The 18,200-nt window shown below is 52.2% G+C and overlaps 1 protein-coding gene across 1 annotated transcript; it reads left to right on the forward strand.

Annotated features, from left to right (window-relative positions):
- The first annotated feature begins 2,094 nt into the window (after nt 1-2,094).
- Nucleotides 2,095-16,962, forward strand: LOC113955631 (connective tissue growth factor-like). The gene is made up of 8 exons (XM_027661338.1): nt 2,095-2,512; nt 2,721-2,769; nt 3,245-3,312; nt 5,058-5,878; nt 11,011-11,224; nt 14,575-14,823; nt 15,704-15,912; nt 16,099-16,962. Exons 4-8 carry the CDS (start codon nt 5,816-5,818, stop codon nt 16,408-16,410), a joined length of 1,047 nt encoding a protein of 348 aa, XP_027517139.1. The 5' UTR covers nt 2,095-2,512; nt 2,721-2,769; nt 3,245-3,312; nt 5,058-5,815; the 3' UTR covers nt 16,411-16,962.
- Nucleotides 16,963-18,200: the final 1,238 nt, after the last annotated feature.

Raw genomic sequence — 18,200 nt, forward strand, 5'->3', positions numbered from 1 at the left:
CCAGCACTGCCTCTGCTCATGTAAAGCTCTGTGAGAGCCCTCACAAAGGTTGCAGCCTGATGAAACTTTTCACCTTCCTCAGCTTGGGTGAGTTTGGTCTGTCTGAAGGCAATGATGGCTCCAAACACAGACAATTTCCTTATCAGTGTGTGTAAAATTGCACCATTCCTATAAGGAGGCTCTTCGTGGAGCTCGAGACTTGTCTTTTCTCATATATTTGTGATGTGAAACTTCTAAAACACCTATTAGTAAGGAAACAAAGGTAAGAAAAAGAGAAAGATCAACCTCATAGATGTATGCTTGTGACAAAAAGAAAAGGAATCAAGAACATGTAAGTGAAAGTCTCACACTTAACATTTCCCACTTCATTTTTAATGTGTGCTTGTAACTTCCTTTGTGCAGCCCTTTGGAGGACAATGCTGTTATTTAATCAGCAGGTTTACAGGTAATTTTGGAGGTGACTGTGTCACATTCCAAGGTTAACAATCCCCTCAGCTGGGAGAAGTCCCTGCTTCTCCAAAGGTGGCAGCCCTCTGTAATGCTGAATCACAGTTACAGCCCCTGGGGACTGGAAACTCATCCAGGATTCCTGTGCTGAGACTCCTTAGTACAGGAAAGGCTGTCAGGAGAGCTACCTGGAGGAACTGGGGGACCCCACTGACCCCCTTTCTTGGTCTCTAAAGTCTCCCCCTCTTCTCTACCCTCTGTTTTGGGAGGGGCTGCAGGAGGACCAGGTGACCTGAGGGTCCTTCCAACCTCCATTATTCACTGATTCCATGTAATGAGCTGGAATCGTTCCAAAACCCGAATGGGAAAGGTGTGGGCAGGCTCCTGCTGGAATCCCAAATCCCTAATGAGAGCTACACACCAGTCCTGGTAGGCCACCCACCCCTCGAGGTCCTCCCAGCCTGGCAGAGCTCAGGGACCTGTTGCTGCCTGTTGAGGCTGATGAGATGTGCAGGGAATTAGGGAAGAACCGGGGATTTCAGCAGAGGTGTTTTGTCTGAGTCCTGGATTTTAGGGCATGGGTGGTACCAGAGGTCCTTGGAGGGGTGGGATCCAGAGGAAAATTCCCCCTGTCACCCTCTTGGATGCAGCTGTGTAGACACAGGCACTGGAGGAAGCTCGTGGTCATCGTGGCAGGGCAGCTGCTCCTGCAGGGGGTGGCAGATCCTGGTGCCCATAAAATGGGATGAGGAAATGCAGTGTTTGGAGGCAGAATTAGCAATGTGATGCCATATCCCACCCTTAGCTATAGTCCCTTCTCTTTCCCAAGCCCTGTTCCCTTGAGCACATCCTTCTGTGCAGGTGGTGAGGACCAAACTCCGGGAGACATGGAGTGCTGGTCTCAGACATCAGAGCAGTCCTGTGGCACAGGCAGCCTCCTTAAATGACCCTGCCCGAGTCCACCTTAAACATGCCCTCCCTCCCTGCAGTTTTCCTTCAGGATAATTAAGCATGCAGTAAGTTAAGAAGTGGAAAAACCCGAGGAAGCATCCATTTCACAGGTGGGTGCAGCTGTTTCCTCCCAGGGCCTGTTTCTCCTGCAGTTCTGTGCAAGCCCGTGCCTTGGCACAAATGCTCCTGGCCATGATGGTGACTCACAGTTGCATCTGAACAGCCAAATTTTGCAGTTAAGGGTCTCAGGAGGTCACCTGCTGTTATTACACCACAGCCTTGTTGCAGGGATATCCTTGGAAATGTTGTTTGTCACTGTTCACCTGATCTGAAATGAGCATCCCCTGGGTTCAGTGTCTTTTCCTTGGGTGCCCTTGGCTGCATGCTCTGCTGCTGCAGACCTGGATTTTTGCATCCTGCCAAGACCAGGCTCCAAAGGGGGCATTTTTTTTTTCCTAGAGGAGAATGTCTGCTTTTTCCTGGCCAGCTCTGTGTCTGAGCACTGGCTCTTTCCAAACTGGTGATGCCAAGACTGTTTTTATATATTTACTTCCTTTACAAGGACATCAGCAGCCACCTCACCCATCCCAAGTGTCACATCCCTTGATAGACTCCGATGTCACAATAAATCCTCAAATACAGCAGGGTGTTCCTCCCAGAGCTAATATAACTGTGGATTTCACAAGTGAACTCTGCAGCCAGGGACAAAATTTGTCCCCTCCCTGACATCCTGTGGGCACAGCAGAGTGGCCTCAGGGCTGGGTATCTGGCATGCTGAGGGAATCCCAGCTCTGCTGGAGCCAGAGGGTGTTTCCCTGCAGTCAGGATTTCATCCCAGGGCTGTGCTGCAGTGAGGAGGGGTGATTTTTCCTGCCCTTTCCATCCCTAGAGCAGGGAAGCCTTTGCACCCTGACTGGAGTTAGACAGGGTGTAGAACTGAGCCTTTGCTGAGCTCTGGTGCTGCATTTCTCTGACAGTTGACAGCCACTGACGTGGTGACACAGCTGATACACAGGGAGGAACCCTCAGAAGGAATTTTAGGGCCACCAGCATGTCCTGGGGGTGACTGAGCAGCTCTGGGGCAGGGGACAGCTTGGAAGTCACTGCAGATTGGGTGAGGACAATCTCCTGGACTGGAAAAGCACAATTCTCTGTACCATGCTGCTTGTACCAGCTTTTTGTTTTGGCTTCTGCAGGCAGGGAGAAATCCCACTGAGCCAAAAAAAACCTGTGTGTGTGCTTGCCTTCATTTTATTCCTTGGCCTGACATGATTTTTTAGCAATTATCTAAATGTCTTCTATTTTAATTACTGTGAATCCAGGGAACGTGCCAGTTGGGCAGGATGAGTGAACCCAGAAGAACGTAACAAGGTGAATTAAACACCCACTATGCTTTGCTTGGGGGAGATTTTAAGCAGGGTTGACATCTTTATCCCTTCACTTGAGGCAGCTCAGGCAAAAGGAGGAGACACAAACCGGTGCTGACCTGGGTGTTTCCTGCCTTTGATCATTCTGAGGTACTCAACTTCATGTTCTTTTCCCTCTGGGTGTGTCCAGTGGGGTGAACAGCTCCTCACATGAGGGGTAGTTTTGGTCGTCCCAGTGCCCTAGGAAAATCTTGGAACTTGGGTGTAGGGAGCTCCCAAAATCCAGGGATCTCCAGCTGATGCTTCCTCTTCACATCCTACTGCTCCTGTACTCCAAGAGCTAAGGTGGCTTGAAGGATGAGTGGGACTGAACTCAGTGTGTTTTACTGCTCTGGGAAGGTGGAAGCATTCAGGTGGATGATGATCAGTAGCTTGGAAAGGATGTTTTATAATCAAATTATTCTTTACTTCTGTTGTAGGTTGAAAACCCAATCAGCCATCAAAATGCTAGCTTAGTGCTGAATGTTCCCAACAAAACTCCTGACAGGTGGGTGAGCCTTAGGACTGTGATTGAACAGTTCATCCCAGGTCACACAGCAGGTTTGTGTTAAAGCACAGTTTGGAAGATCGTGGTTCAAAGTGCAGCTGCTGCTTCTTATAGAATCATGGAATTGTTTGGGTGTGAAGGGAACTTAAAGCCCATCCAGTTCCACTCCCTGCCATGGGCAGGGACACCTTCCACCAGCCCAGGTGGCTCCAAGCTCCATCCAACCTGGCCTTGGACACTTCCAGGGATCCAGGGGCAGCCACAGCTTCTCTGGGCAACCTGTGCCAGGGCCTTCCCACCCTCACAGGGAACAATTCCTTCCCAATATCCTATCTAACCCTGCCCTCTTTCCGCTGAAGCCATTCCTCCTTGTCCTATCACTGGAGAAAGGGGAATGTCTTTTTTTTGGACAAGGAGGGATGGATTGAGCCACACATCACACAGAGTGATGATCCTTCTAAAAAACCAAAAATGTGTCATCTCCAGATGCCCAGGAGGGCTTAGGATTCAGCTGGGGTTTATATTCCTGCAGTGTGAGAGGATGAGGACGGAGGTGTGCAGCACTTCATCCCTGTCTTATTTACGAGCAGTGGGAGAATGTCCTGGGAAATGTGAGCAGCTAATTTTAGGTGACAACATAGTTTAGGGTGCCAAGCCCTCCAAGAGGGGAAGGAATGTATGCCCGGAGCTCCAAGCTGCCTGAGGGCACTGGGTGTTTGTGCCACCTCCAGAACATGAATGTGTGCAGACATAATCCTCTGCTGGGACACGGGCAGAGGTGGCTGTTACGGAAGTGATTGTGAAATCCCTCTTATAGAAGGGGAGAAGAAGGTGCATCTGGGGTGGTTTGCACTGTACTAATGCTCTCCAGCCCTGAATCCCAAGGGACTTTCCAAGTGCTAATTAGTTAAGAGTCGGAATTGTCAGTTTGGACACATGGGGAGTGTGGAGGCTGATCTTGTTGCACAGGGACCTGACAGGACCCAGATGAAATTCAGGGCTTGATTCCCAGCTAAACTGCCCTACCCTTGGAGGCAGACAGAAAGGAGGCTGAATGTAAATGATGGCATGAATTAAAATTTAAATTGAGTTAAAGCAATTTAAATTAACGGCACGAAGCTGAGTCAGGGGAGGTTTAAGCTGGATATCAGGAGAAGGTTTTCCATCCAAAGGGTGGCTGAGCACTGGGAACAGGCTCCCCAGTGGTCACAGTACCAAGCCTGTCTGAGTTTAGGAAGCATTTGGACAATGCTTTCACAGACAGGGTGGGATTGTTGGGGTGTCTGTGCAGGGCCAGGAGTTGGAGTGGATGATCCTGGTGGGTCCCTTCCAGCTCAGGAGATCTGTCATTCTATGATTTCATGACCTACTACACTCCCTCATTTTCTGCCCTGCTTCCCAGCACTGAGCAGGGATGTGCTGGGCTCTGTGGGGCAGTGCCTGAGCTCCAGCCCCTGCTTTCTCCTGGCCCCAAATAAGTACCAGACCTTGCACCACTTCTCCCCGGGAAAGCTCCCAGACTAAGGCACAGCTCCATCTTTCTCAGGCCACTCCATGTGCAGCACAGAGGCTTCTGTCCAGTACCCGAGCTGCTCTGTCCCACCCCCGGCCAGCGAGGGCTAAGAGTGCCCTCTGCTGCACTCCTCCTCCTCCTCCTCCTCCTCCCACGGCAGCGCTCCGCCTCCTCTTTGGGAATAAACAAAACGACTCTTTAATACACCAAACAACTCTCTCATATTCCAAAGGTCTGTTGTGCTGGCTGTACAGAAGCCTGGTGCTGGATTTCAGCAGCAAATAGAAAGGATATTGCCCCAAAGTAAAGATGTGTGAGATCCTGCATCAATCCCGAGGCACAAACAAAGCACTTTAGGGAACTGCCGTCCTTAATCAAAAGTTCTTCATCCTGGAGCTATTCGTTGCCTTGTAAAACACACAGGAGTTTTACAAGCAGGAGTTCCAGTGATGAAACTTTAATTTCTGGGAGCTGGAAGCACAAGCGATGCAGGGACAGAGGTGACACCTGACGGGTCCAAACTTCCCATCCCTCCCTCCCGCTCCAACGCTGAGCACCGCAAAGCTCTGCTTGTTCACCCCTCAGCTCCTGCAGCCAAACAGGGGCGGCTGCAGGCAGGGAAAGGGGGGCTCTGGCAGCAAAGCTGTGCCAGGATTCCTACTCCGGGAGCTGGAAAGAGGTAAAAATTAAAACCCAGCAATCCTGCCCTTACTGGGGTTTGGTTCACCCGCCTGGCAGGTAACCAGGCTGCGGGCGGCAGTGGCAGCCCCGTAACCGCGGGGGCCGCAGGAATCCGCTCCTGTTCCCTGGAATTTGGGCAGTTTTTGTTGCACCCCTCTGGGCTCGGTTCCAGCCCGTCGCTCAGCGCGGGGCCCGCCCCCTCCAGAGGATATTTAAGGAGAAGCTGATGTGCAGCTTGCTCCAAAGAGACGAGAAACTCCGAACGAGTGGGAGTCAGTCGGCAGCCTGGATCCCTTCCCAGTGCTCGGGATGTCTGGAAACTTGGGGACAGCGACCCGGACCCTGTTCCTGCTGCTCCTCGCCCCTGGCTGGGTACGTACAGCTCTGCCTGGGCTCTGCAGCTTCTTGCTTGGATGCATGAGAGGGCTTTGGGCTGGGAAACCCTTCCCACCTGCTCCCGAGTTTCCCAGGGAAGCTGGGCTGGGAGCAGAGCGACACAAACGTGCTGTGTAATTAAACCAGGCTTGGAGCTGCCCCGTGTAATGCCAGTCATCCACGGATCTCAGAGCTCCTGGCACATGGGAATGGGTTTTGTTTCATCCCCTTCCTGGGAGTCAAAGGCCAGTCCTGGTTTACGAGGGGGAGAAGAGAACAGAGAGAGGGAAAGTCAGTCACTGAGTTTATGTCACTGCAAGGAATAACAGTCTCATATCCCAGTTCCTTACCATCCCCATCCTTCCCCAGCTGCCACTGAATCCACCCATGTGCTTCCCAAACCAGTGATCCTGAGGGGAAAATTAGACTGCAGAGTTTCCAGAGCAGGATTTGTGCCTGTTTTCCTGTTAACACAAGTGCTTGACAGAGCAGCTGATTCCTCTTAGGATGTTTGTGTGCTGTTCCCGTGCCAGGACTGGCAGGAAGGTCCCTGCAGTCATTAATGGCTCTAAATTGTTGGAAGTGCCTTTTGGATACATCAGGAAATCGGGTTCACAGAAGCACTTGCAGGGTTTGTTGTGCTGAGAGAGGCAATAAACTCCTGGTTGGTGAGGTCTGTTGGATGCTCCTGGCAGCACTTGGAGTGTGCCAGCCCCTCTCCTACCAGGAATGTGCCCTGGGATATGATCTGAGGGTAACTGCTGCCATTCAGGTTGGCATCTTGGTTCTAGCACCAGCTCAGCTTTGGCAGCCTCATGTTTGTCATATAAACAATAACAGTGAATCCCACTGCTGTGACCCTCAAACATCACTCTGAGATGTGTCATTTTCCCTAAACCTGCCTCAGAAATGAAAATTTTACCTCTGAGCTCTGAGCATTAGGTTGAACTCAATGACCACAAAGGTCTTTTCCAGTCTAAATGAATCTGTGAATTATTTATTTTTTGTGGATCAAGGCAGGAAATGAGAGCTCTTACTCCTGAATCTGCCTGTGGTGGTGCTCAGAGGTGAGAGTAGTTCCAGGATTTCTGGGAGTTGGGTTTAGGCTCAGCCTGGGCAGGTCTCTGTGTCCCCACTGTCTGGGAATGGCATCACTGGTTCTTGTCTCCCCTAACAGGTTGTTGTAAAAAGTGCTGCAACAGCCTCGGGAAGGTGCCTTGAGAGCCTGTGATAGAGGCAGAGCAGGGATTATCCACAGCTGTCCAGTGTTTGGAGGATGAATAGCTGTGTTTTGGCTGCTTTATCTACTGCTGGTCTTGGAGCACAAGGAGAACCAGTTGGATGTTTATTATCTCACCTCTACCTTGCAGCATTAACCCCTGGCTCAGTTCAGAACTCTCCTTTCCCAGCCCTCCGAGTGCAGTGATGAGCCCAAACAAACTTTAAATGTCCTCTTTGGTTTGGCTCCCTGAGCTGGTTCCCTGGGCTCCCATGAACCTTGATCAGGAATGAGAAATCCCGAGGGTGCCACAGACCTGGTGAGATCTCATGTCCCCCAACTTGTGCCCTCCTAAGGTGAGGAAGAGGTTTTATGTGAATATGAAGCAGGAAGAAGGTTCTCACTCTTTCTTACCCCCAGGTAGCTGGGTTTAGTGCTGGCAGTTGGGAGGGAGCTTGTTCTGGCTTGTCAGCTGGGATGGGACCTGGGAGTAAGAGGTGGAGAACATGACGGAGCAGAGGCAGGGGAATCTTCTATCCAAGTGTTGGCACTCCCACAGTGCCTTGGCCATCACTCAGGAGTCCTGGGAGTCCCACAGCTTCTCACACAGTGTTTGTGATGGATGCAAGAGCTGCCAGCAAAGCCAGGAGCAGGGAGAGCTGATATTCCAGGCTTTAGAACCTCCCTGACTCCACAGCCTTGATCCCTGAGACTGGTTGTGTTCTGCTGCTCTCAGAGTTCACAGAAGTGCTCTGCCAACCTCAGCAGCAACAAGGGCAAGGCTGTAGTGACCCTGAAATCAGGATCCTGCTCAGTGAAAGTGAGTTTTGGGGCAGCCCCTTCTGCAGAGGGAAGAAAGTGAAATGTTCCCTGAGTTGAATCCCTCTGGACCCAGGTCAGTGGCAGTTTATGTGGAAATGCTGGGCTTTGTGTTACATTTGGGTCTGCAGCAAAGCCCCTGATTCCAGTCCTGGCAGTTCCTGGGGACAGGCTGGGGAGTTCTTTGGGGCAGTCTTGGGGCAGTTTCCACACTGTGTTGAAACAACTCCTAGAAGCAGTCCTTGGAAAGAATGCAGGTGGAAGGTGCTCCTTGCAAATCCAATACAATCCACTGTTTAGCCTATCTGAAGGAAAACTGAGTAACAGAGGACTCAGGAGGTTGGTTCAGTATTGACTTTGCCCCAGCTGTTCCCAGCTCCAGAGGTTCCCCTGGTCAGGCAGTTTTTCAGTTCTCAATGTCAGGGGGGTGTGAGCCAAACCCAATTCCATCTCATTCCCTCCTCTCCTGGACCTGGGAGAGCAGCAGGAGTTATAAATAGCACAGGTTGACTTTGCTCTGCGATAAAACCAGCAAACAGGAGCTCCCACACCCTCTGGGTGATGGAGGGAGGCACGTCTGAGCTGACTGGTGGGAATGTCTTGGAGTGTTGGAAAGAGCCCTGAAAACCAGGATGAACTGGGGGTTTGAGCTGAGGGAAATGAGGCACAGTTGAGGTGGGTGCAGGGTCACCCAGCAGGTCTCTGACATGCCAGAGATCTGAATCCAGATGCTGTGCTCTGAAAGCAGAAGGTAAAACCAGGTGAGGTGGTTTGTGTGGGTGAGTTATCAAGGAAATCACCAGAGCCAGCGAGGATTAATGAGAGCAAGGAAGAGAACTCATAGAATCATGGAACGGTTTGGGCCGGAAGGGAACTGAAAAACCATCTTGTCCAACCCCCTGCCATGGGCAGGGACACCTTTCACTATCCCAGGTTGCTTCAAGCCCCGTCCAACCTGGCCTTGAACACTTCCAGGGATGAGTTTAATTCCACTGTGTTCTGTCATCCCGCAAGAGGTTGTTTTGGTTTGGATTTCAGCAGCAGAGCTATTTTGAGAGTGTTTTTTCTATGGCCTGTGGCTGACACTGCACTGGAAAATGCTTGTTGCCATTATTTTTTCTGAAGTGCATGGATTGCATCTCAACAGAGATCCCGTGTCAGGAGTGCTCTGCCTCTTGTGTGAGCTCACGTACCCCCCACCCACTCACCCGGGGCTGGATAACACATCCCTTGGCAGCTCCAGCAGTTGCCTACACGAAAAACAGTAGGGAAGATTTCTGTATTTTTAGTTCTTTTAATGCACTTCAGTGGTTGGGAATTGATCCCTGTGACGTGCCAGCTCCTGGCGAGCTGCTCCAGCACTGCCGGCTGGGAACAGCTGGGCTGCAGCAGGAGGGGCTTGGCTCCAAAATACTCTGTGCTAGGAGGGATCCAGGAGAATTAGGCTGATTCCTGCTGAGCAGGGAGATTCTGGGAGGACTCAGCCCTTGGGAGCACCCTAGGGAACGGCTAGATTTGTGTCTGAGGAGGTTTGGATTGGATTTCAGCAAAAGGTTCTTCCCCCAGAGGCTGGTTGGGCACTGCCCAGGCTCCCCAGGGCAGTGGGCACAGCCCCAAGGCTGCCAGAGCTCCAGGAGGGTTTGGACAACGCTGTGAGGGACAGGGTGGGATTGTTGGGGTGTCTGTGCAGGGCCAGGGGTTGGACTGGATGATTCTTGTGGGTCCCTTCCAGCTCAGCATATTCTATGATTCTATAATGACTCTGAGGGAAGGTTTAGCCCCCTCCCAGTCCTGCCCTGGGCTGTGCTGGGTGTTCCAGCCGTAGAAAGCAGTTGGCACCTTCCTACCCCACATGAGATCAAGTCAGAGCAACAGTCAAAACAGCTGGAAAAGTTTTCCTGCTGTTGTCAGTGACAAACACAATATCCAAGGAAGCTGTTTCCCAAGGGAGGGCTGGGTGGGATGTGGCAAGTCCAAACAGAGCTGTAAAAAAAGAAAGATTTATTCTCTGACCTCTGTCCCTGCCCCTCTCCCAGGTTGCCAGTGGAGCTGTGAGGGGTTTGTCCAATTGGGTGCTTCCCTCTCCACCCAGATCACAGCAGGACAGGATCCCAGAATGTTTTGGTGGAATTATCCACGTGCAAAGGTCGTGTCAGCCCCGGGTGGGAGCTGAGCCATGTCCAGCAGTGCCTGAGCAGGTTGGAGTGGTGATGGAGCAGGGCAAGGGAGGACTCCAGTGGGTAGGAACAGAAAACCAGGCTGGAGCTGGCACTGAGGACATTTTAGAGGATCTTCAGGTGTGACTTCAGGGTGTCACCTCTCCCAAATTTAGGCACATCCAGAGCTGAGCTGCTGTAGCTGCTCCAGGCAGATGCAGGACAAAGGTGGCACAGACTCAGTGATTGGGGTGTTGGACACATCCTGGGTTTTTTAGAGCAGGAAACCCCCCTTCAGCCATAGCCTGGTCTCTGTTTAGTGTCTGGAGGGGTATAAATCCACGGGTGGGTTTCAAGGGGTGGCCAGTGAAATGCTGCCAATGGGGGCAGCTCTGGAGTCCCAAAGTCCCAAGGAAGGCTGGTTATGCTGTGTTCCTTGGAAAGGGGAGAGGAGAGGGCACATCTCTGGGAATAACAAAGGAAGTGTGAGATCCAGGGGACAAAATGGGAGCCTTTGGGTCAGTTTTTAGTACTGCTCCAATCCCGCTGCCTGACTTTGGGCAAGTTCTGTGCCTGTGCACGTCCTTTTCCAGCTCCAGCTGGGTCTGATTCTGCTGCTGCTGCAGAGGCTTTGATGTTTGTCCTGTGTAAGAGCTGGAATTGCTTGCTGTTAATAATTACCACTTTATTGCTTCCAGGGAGGCAGAGGGTGAGCTGTGCAGGGGACCCCGAGCTACTGCTTGTCCTGTTTGTTTTGGCTTTGCTTCCCAGAGGCATCCTTTTTCCCCTTGAGCTCCAGAGGAATGAGGGATGAGAAAAGTCCTGTGAGTCCCTGGGCTCTCCCTTCTCTCTCTGGGGTGTCTGTGCTTGTGGCAGAGCCGTGTTTTCCCTTTCCCTGCCCGGACTCATCCTCTCTGTGGGTTTTTGCCCTCCAGGGAGAAGCACAGGCCTGCACCTTCCCGTGCCAGTGTCCCTCCCAGCCTCTACAGTGCCCTGCTGGCACCAGCCACGTGTTGGATGCCTGTGGCTGCTGCAAGGTGTGTGCCAGGCAGCTGGGAGAGCTCTGCTCCCTGCACAGGCCCTGTGACCACCACAAGGGACTCTACTGCGACTTCTCCAAAACCCACAGAGGCAGCGGGATCTGCTTAGGTGAGACCTGCATGTTCTGTTCTTGGGTGGTTTTCCGTGGCACCTCCCAGAACACCCAGCAGAATTCCCTGGGAGCCAACAAATCCACTGACACACACACAGCTCCTTCCCTCAGCTCCAAAGGTGTGAGTGGGGCTATGGATCCCTCCTGTGTCCTGGGACACCCTTAGGACACATCCTCTATCCCTGTGGGTGAATATCAGCAACCTGGGCTCTTACTGAAAGGACTTTTTCCTGGAAAATCCCACCCCAAATCCCCCTGCCTTGCACTGGATATGGGTGTTCTGCACTTGGCTGCTCCCAAAGTGTGTTTCTGGCTGGAATGTGTGGGTGGGAAGAGCTGAACAGCTCCTTCACTACGTTGTGTCTGTGTGGGACATGAGAATTCCTGAGCCAGGTAAACACAAAGGCAAGAAACTCTTTTCTCTCCTCCTGCCTCTTTTCAGCCAGAAAAGAAAAAAATTTTTGATTTTATGTTTTTATTTGGTGGTTCTTTTTAAAACAGGCAAAAAAGACTTTGGTCAAGAGGAAAAAAAAAAAGCAAGTATTTCCTCAATCTCCTGTTTGCTTGAAAACAAGACTCCTCTGCCACATCTCTGCCAGGAGCTTCAGGCCCTTGTCCAAACGAATCTAACTTGTAGAAGCTGGTTTTTGTTTTTTATTTTATTTTATTTTGAAAGGTTTATATAAGTTGTTTCATTTCCCTCACTCAGTTTTTAGGGATCTTTAGGAGCCATGGGAGCTCCTGGTACTTTCTGTAGGCATTGACACCTGAGAGCTGAGGACTGAAGTTCAATAAGGTGAACGTAGGTGTGATAACACCCAGCAAGCGTGAGCTGCAGGCTGCATCATTCCCACTGGGAATGAGGGATGGGTTTGTGGAGGAAAGGTAGTGAAATCACGGGAATGATTTCCTCTCAAGTCTCCCCACAAAGCCTGGACATCCTTCTGATAAAGGTGCTTTGTGTTCACCGTGACATAACAGGTTTGATCCGAACATTTTGGAGTAAGAGTCCCAAATTCGTGCTGGGGAGGAAATCAGACTTGTTGACACAACTATCCTCCCTGCTTTTAAGTGAGAAATTAAGCTTTTCATGGCAAAACTCCCAGTGAACCCAGAGCAGGATATCTCCCTGAAATGAACTGAGGATTTGAGCCGTAAGGTCCTTGGGTGATGTTTTTGTGGCGTCCACATGGATCTGTTGGAAGAGGGGGGAGGCAGGGAAGGAAGGTGGAGTGGTGAATCAGAGAAGGGGAAGGATCAATGTGACTTCCATTTGTCCAAGAAAGACAGATGTTCTGGGAGTAGAAAGGAGCTGAGGTGTTCCAGTGTCACGGGAAAGGCATCTGAGCTGGGACCAGCCCGAGGGCCATATCAGCAGAGATGGGAAGGGAACCCTCAGAAAGAAAATTATTGTGTATTTGCTTAATGTTATCGCATTCCACACATTGCAGAGGAATCCTTCTCTTCCTGCAGAGACCTTGGAGTATCAGAAAGGTAGAGACAATCCTGTAGTAACCCTAGAGTAGGGTTCCTACCGGTGGTAGAGTGGCCTGGGTGGGCTCCTCTCCTGGCAGAGGAGCTGGAGAGGCTCCTTGAGCCCTGACATACTCCCTGTGGAAAAGGGCAAAAGTCTCCTTGGCTGGAGTTGGTGTTTGGGGTCGGCACTGCCAGGGAATAAAGAACCACCTCTCTCTGCGGGCGCTGTCCTTTCGGTGCCTTAATTGGATCAGGTCATTGGGAAAGGGAGGTCAGGGAGGGTAATGAAGGGCACTGAGTTTGGAAAACATAATCAACCCCTGGAGTGAGCTGCCATTCCTCGGGTGGGGAGGGAGGAGAGGGAACAGCACGATCCGTTCAGCGGGACGGGAGAGCACTCGGGCTGAAAAACAGGGAGAGAGGGTTTAAAAATAAGTCTGAATGGTTGTGTGGAGGGAGGGTGGATGGATGGCTTCCACTTTGGTGGAAAAAGTGAGGACTTTGAAGCTTCTGAGTTGGAGCACAGGAGTATTTTTATCCCAGTGGCATTGAAAAGAGTTGCAAGTCAAGATCCAGCTCTGGTTTGGAACAGTCCGGAAGGATTTGTGTCCCCTCAAGGGATGGGATGGAAAGAGGCTCTCACTCCTTGTTTAGTCCAACCACTTTGTGTCTGACACAGTGTCCCCTGGGTGAGCAGGACTAAGGACAAAATAGAGCAGGTTTCCTGGGAAGCCTCCACAAGCAGCCAAGAATCCTTCATTTTGGTAACTTCCCAATAGAGGTTTGCATGGGTTTTTTGCAGGAAGCAGCAGCTGCTGAGAACTGTCCAAAATCAGGATTTCTGTCCCGTGAACAACTCTGAGATTTCAACATTTCATTTCAGGCTGATAGAAAAAAAAATATAAAAAATACATCTAAATATCTATATAGTTAAAAAAACCCTCAATTTTTTTTTTCATTATTTATTTAGAATACTCATTTGGCTGTGTCAAAACTTTCTGCTTCCATTTTATCAAAATATTTCATCTTGATCTTTTATAGTGCCTAAAATAATCAGCAGAGCAAAACACTTCCCCCTATGGACACTGTCCCACAAGTATTTTGGTTGAACACAAAGGAAATCTTTGATATCAAAATGAAATGCTTCAGTTGATTCCTATTGAAACCATTCCTGATCTCAATCAGGATTGAGAGATTTCTGCTGGAAAACTTCCACTGGGAAAGTTTTTGGCTAAGCCAGATATGAGAGCTGGGGAGCAGAGTGAAGGTTTTGCTGTTCTGTGTCAGATATTGTTGTGTTTCCTTTTATGCCCAAGTTTTATTAGGAGGGAGGGAAAGACTGGTAGGAGGGCTGGAGATGAGAGACACGGAGATCAGAAGAGAGAGAACTAGAAAAAATTGGAGCTGGAAGGAAGAAGAGATTTTTGCATCACAGAGGGGCCAGAAAGGTCACCAGCCCAAAGTGTCATTTCCTTTGTAGGTGCCATCAGCCATGTGGGAACCAGCTGCTCTTGGGAGAATGTTGCCTTTTGGTCTGCCAGGAGTATTGAGGAGCAAAGTTGCTGCTCATGTGCCGTGTCAGGGATGTGACACCACTGACTGGGCACTGACTGGGGAATGGGCTGCAAAGACAGTGTCACACTTGGTAACTCACCCAAATGGAGGAGAAATTTTTCTAGAGAGCTTTGGGAGGGTTGGCGGTTCCAAAAAATCGATGCCAGGAGCAGCCTTGAATCCAGAGAGGCAAATATTGCACAGTCCAGCACCGAGATGGCAGAGCAGGGTGGGGTGGGCTCTGTCCCTCCTCGGCAGCCCCAGGTCCTCCTGAGGCAGAACTTCAGCTCTGCTCTTCCTCCTCCTCCTCCCGCAGCTCATGAGGGTGCAACGTGTGACCTGCTGGGCAAGATCTACCTGAACGGGGAGAGCTTCCAGCCCACGTGCAAACTGCAGTGCATCTGCCTGGACGGCGCCGTCGGCTGCATCCCGCTCTGCTCCGACGACCTGCGCCTGCCGTCCCCCGACTGCCCCCACCCCCGCAGGGTCAGGGTCCACAACAAGTGCTGTGAGGAGTGGGTGTGTGAGGAGGGCAGCGACAACGACCTGGGCACGGCCATGGCGGGTGAGTGGGGCGGGTGGGATGGGAACAGGGGTTGTTGGCTGGGGAATAGGGGTTGGATCCAAACTACCGGTGGACCGGGGCACTGGGAATGGGGCCAGGAGCTGTTTCCTGGCGAAGAGAAGTGGATCCAGACCACCTGTGGATTGGGGTACGTGGGATCCAAGCTACCTGTGGAATTGTGGTGGGTGGGGTGGGGCCAGGAGCTGTTTGTTGGGGAAGAGAGATGGATCCAAACTACTTATGGATTGGGGTATGTGAGACAGAGCTGGGAGCTGTTTCCTGGGGAAGAGAAGTGGATCCAAAGTACCTCTGAATTGGGGCACATAGGATGGAGCCAGGAGCTGTTTGCTACGGAATAAGGGTGGATCCAAACTACCTATGGATATGGGCTCATGGATGGGGCCAAGAGCTGTTTGCTGGGGAATAGGAGAGGATCCTATTTGCCAGGGAATAAGGATCCTGTTTGCTAGGGAATTAGGGTGGATCCAAACTACCTGTGGATTGGGGCTCCTGGATGGGGCCAAGAGCTGTTTGCTGGGGAATAGGAGAGGATCCAAACTACCTGTGCATTGGGTCATTGACTGGTTTGGAACTGGTCGTGGTTTTGTACACTGGCATGTGGGTACCAGAGTCGTTGATGGAAGAGCTCAGTGGTGTTGTGTAGACCCTGTGGTGTCACAGCAGAGCTGGCTGGAGCTGTGCTGTGGCAGGAAATGCTTCCCTGCACCCTCCCCCTGCTGAGAGGCCGAGCAGCTCACGGGATGGGCCAGACCTTTGCTGCTGTTCTTGCAGCGTTAGCCCAGATTGGGAGCAGCCGTGGAGCTGCCACGCTTTGTCCCGAGCCCTGAGCCTCACCTTGTGTCTCTTTCCCACGGCTCAGTGTTCAGGGAGGACCCAGCCCAGAAGCCTGAGCTGAACAACCTGCAGGAGAACTGCCTGGTGCAGACCACGGCGTGGAGCGCGTGCTCCCGGAGCTGCGGGATGGGCATCTCCACCCGCGTCACCAACGACAACCCCCAGTGCCGCCTGGAGAAGGAGACCCGGCTCTGCATGGTCCGGCCCTGCGACTTCCCCATGGAGAAAACCAAGGTAGGGGCTTGGGGAGAGAGGGATGCAGCTCCCCAAATGCCAGGGGAGGCCTTGGGAATGGTGCTGGCTCAGGGACTTTGCTCTGTGGTTCCGCTGTCTCTGTGCCCCATTGTGCAGTGACAGGGATGGAGCAGAGGCCTCAGTGCGTCTTTCCTGTCTGTGTTAATCCATCCACTCTCTCCCCAGAAAGGGAAGAAGTGTGTGAGGACCCCAAGGCCACGCCAGAGCCTCCACTTTGAGTTCTCGGGGTGCACCAGCACCCGCTCGTACCGGCCGCGGTTCTGCGGGAGCTGCTCGGACGGGCGGTGCTGCACCCCCGACCTGACCAGCACCGCAGACGTGGAGTTCCACTGCCCCGAGGGGGACTCCTTCCACAGGAAGATGATGTTCATCAAGGTGTGCTCCTGCCACTATGACTGCCCCCGGGACAACGACATCTTCCTGGCCACCTACCACAGGCGGATGATCGGGGACCACGTCAGGAGCGAGCGGCAATAGCCCTCCCCGGGCCGGATCCGAGGTGTCGGGAGGGATCTGAGGGGCTTTGGTGACTGTGTCGCAGGACAATGCAGCCTCTGCCCCTCTGTGAGGGGCTATGCTCTCCAGAGCAGCACTGTTCACACCAGTGGTCCCAGTGAGCTGAGGGCTGGGGGGGAACAGCCCCAGCTGCTCCAGCCCTCTGACCCCCACCCACGGTGCCGCAGAGCTCAGCGAAGGAACCAGACACAGGCTCGAGCTGCAAACTTGATCCCTGTTCCCACTGGCCAGAGGGGAGAGTGGATCAAAGCCACGTGGCTCCAGCCTGTCTCCAGCCCAGAGCACAGTGGGTACAGCTCCTGATTCAGATCCCAGGAGCTCCTCCAGCATGAACTGGGCGTGGGCCAGGCTGCCAGACCAAAACCTGTCCCCTGTGGGTGCTGCTCTGGGCAGCTTTTAGTGCCTTGATGAGCATTTCACAGAACCATAGAATGGTTTGGGTTGGGAGGGACCTTAATGCTCATCTTGTTCTAACCCTCTGCCATGGGCAGGGACACCTTCCACCAGCCCAGGTTGCTCCAAGCCCCATCCAACCTGGCCTTGGACACTTCCAGGGGTCCAGGGGCAGCCACAGCTTCTCTGGGCAGCCTGTGCCAGGGCCTTCCCACCCTCACAGGGAGGAATTTCTTCCTGATCTCTTCAGAAATGGCTCTGGGGTGGGAGAGAGGCTGGACCCCACCAGCTCACACATCCACAGAGGGGCTGAAGCTGTGTTTTGGCTCCAGAGTCTTAGCTATGGATGTTTGTGAGTAGGAGGAGCACTGTTCAGCTCAGGCCTCCCTGGGGAGTTTAAGGCACTGGCAAGAAAAAATGTTGTATTTGTAAATGGAGCAAATCCCCTCTGGAGTTACTTAGACAGTGACACAGAGAGCTATTGGCACTGAGGTCTCCAGTAGGATTCCCACCTTGTCACAGCCCTGACAGAGTCTCTGCCATTAAAGACATCCTGCTGCCAGCCCATAGCTCCAGGAGAGGACACCAGCCCAGGAAGGTGCTGGTGGTGTGTCCAGCAGCAGTGCAGCCCCTGCAGCTCCACAGCTCCATGGAACTGCTGAGCTCTTGTGTGAAAACCTCTGCTGATCTTTAGCAGAGACATCCAGGCACAGGGCCCGATCCTGTTCATCACATCCCGTGTGCAAATCCCAATGAATTCCTGTTCCAGCAGAAGCAGCAGGCCCAAGGCTTCACCCCACTACATCTCCCCCCAGAGCAGAGCCTGATGCCAGGGGACAGTCCCAGCTGCCCCCAACTGCTGCCCCGAACCCCCAAACTCCCCTGACACACCAGCTCAGGGCCTGTGTCCCATCCCACTCCCTCTTCTTGCTCTCCCTGTCTGCAGCAGGTCCTGAGCCTTCAGCCTCCTGAATCGATTTGAACTGTAAATAATTTATCTGGTGTTGTTTATCTGTTTTTAAGGCCCTTGTACAGTTCCTGTATCCCATTGGCACAGCCCTGCTCGTGCCATTCCCTCTCTCTGAGCTTCTCTCCTGCCGTTCCCTCAGCTGCTGAGCCTCCAACCACGCTGAGGTTGCACTTTACTCAACGCTAATAAATATCTCTTTATTTTTTATATATTTTATACATTTATTTGTTTGTTTATATATTTATCTTTTATATCCCGTGTGAGGCTACTGCCTGGTTCCCCCTCCAGCCTTTCCCCAGTGCTCCCAGCCTGCAGGGACCAGTGCTGGGACCCTCTGCAGAGCTGATGGCTGGGTGTGGAGGGGATGGGGATCCCAGAAGGTCCCTTT

Source organism: Corapipo altera, unplaced genomic scaffold (genome assembly GCF_003945725.1).
Source record: "Corapipo altera isolate COAL_440 unplaced genomic scaffold, ASM394572v1 201, whole genome shotgun sequence".
NCBI classification, from domain to species: Eukaryota; Metazoa; Chordata; class Aves; order Passeriformes; family Pipridae; genus Corapipo; species Corapipo altera.

Excerpts from the sequence above, each read along its gene's own strand:
- LOC113955631 (XM_027661338.1), top strand. The coding sequence starts at position 5,816 with ATGTCTGGAAACTTGGGGACAGCGACCCGGACCCTGTTCCTGCTGCTC. Across the intron at positions 5,879-11,010 it reads TGCTCCTCGCCCCTGGCTGG|GGAGAAGCACAGGCCTGCAC; the intron begins GTACGTACAGCT and ends TTTGCCCTCCAG. Across the intron at positions 11,225-14,574 it reads AGGCAGCGGGATCTGCTTAG|CTCATGAGGGTGCAACGTGT; the intron begins GTGAGACCTGCA and ends CTCCTCCCGCAG.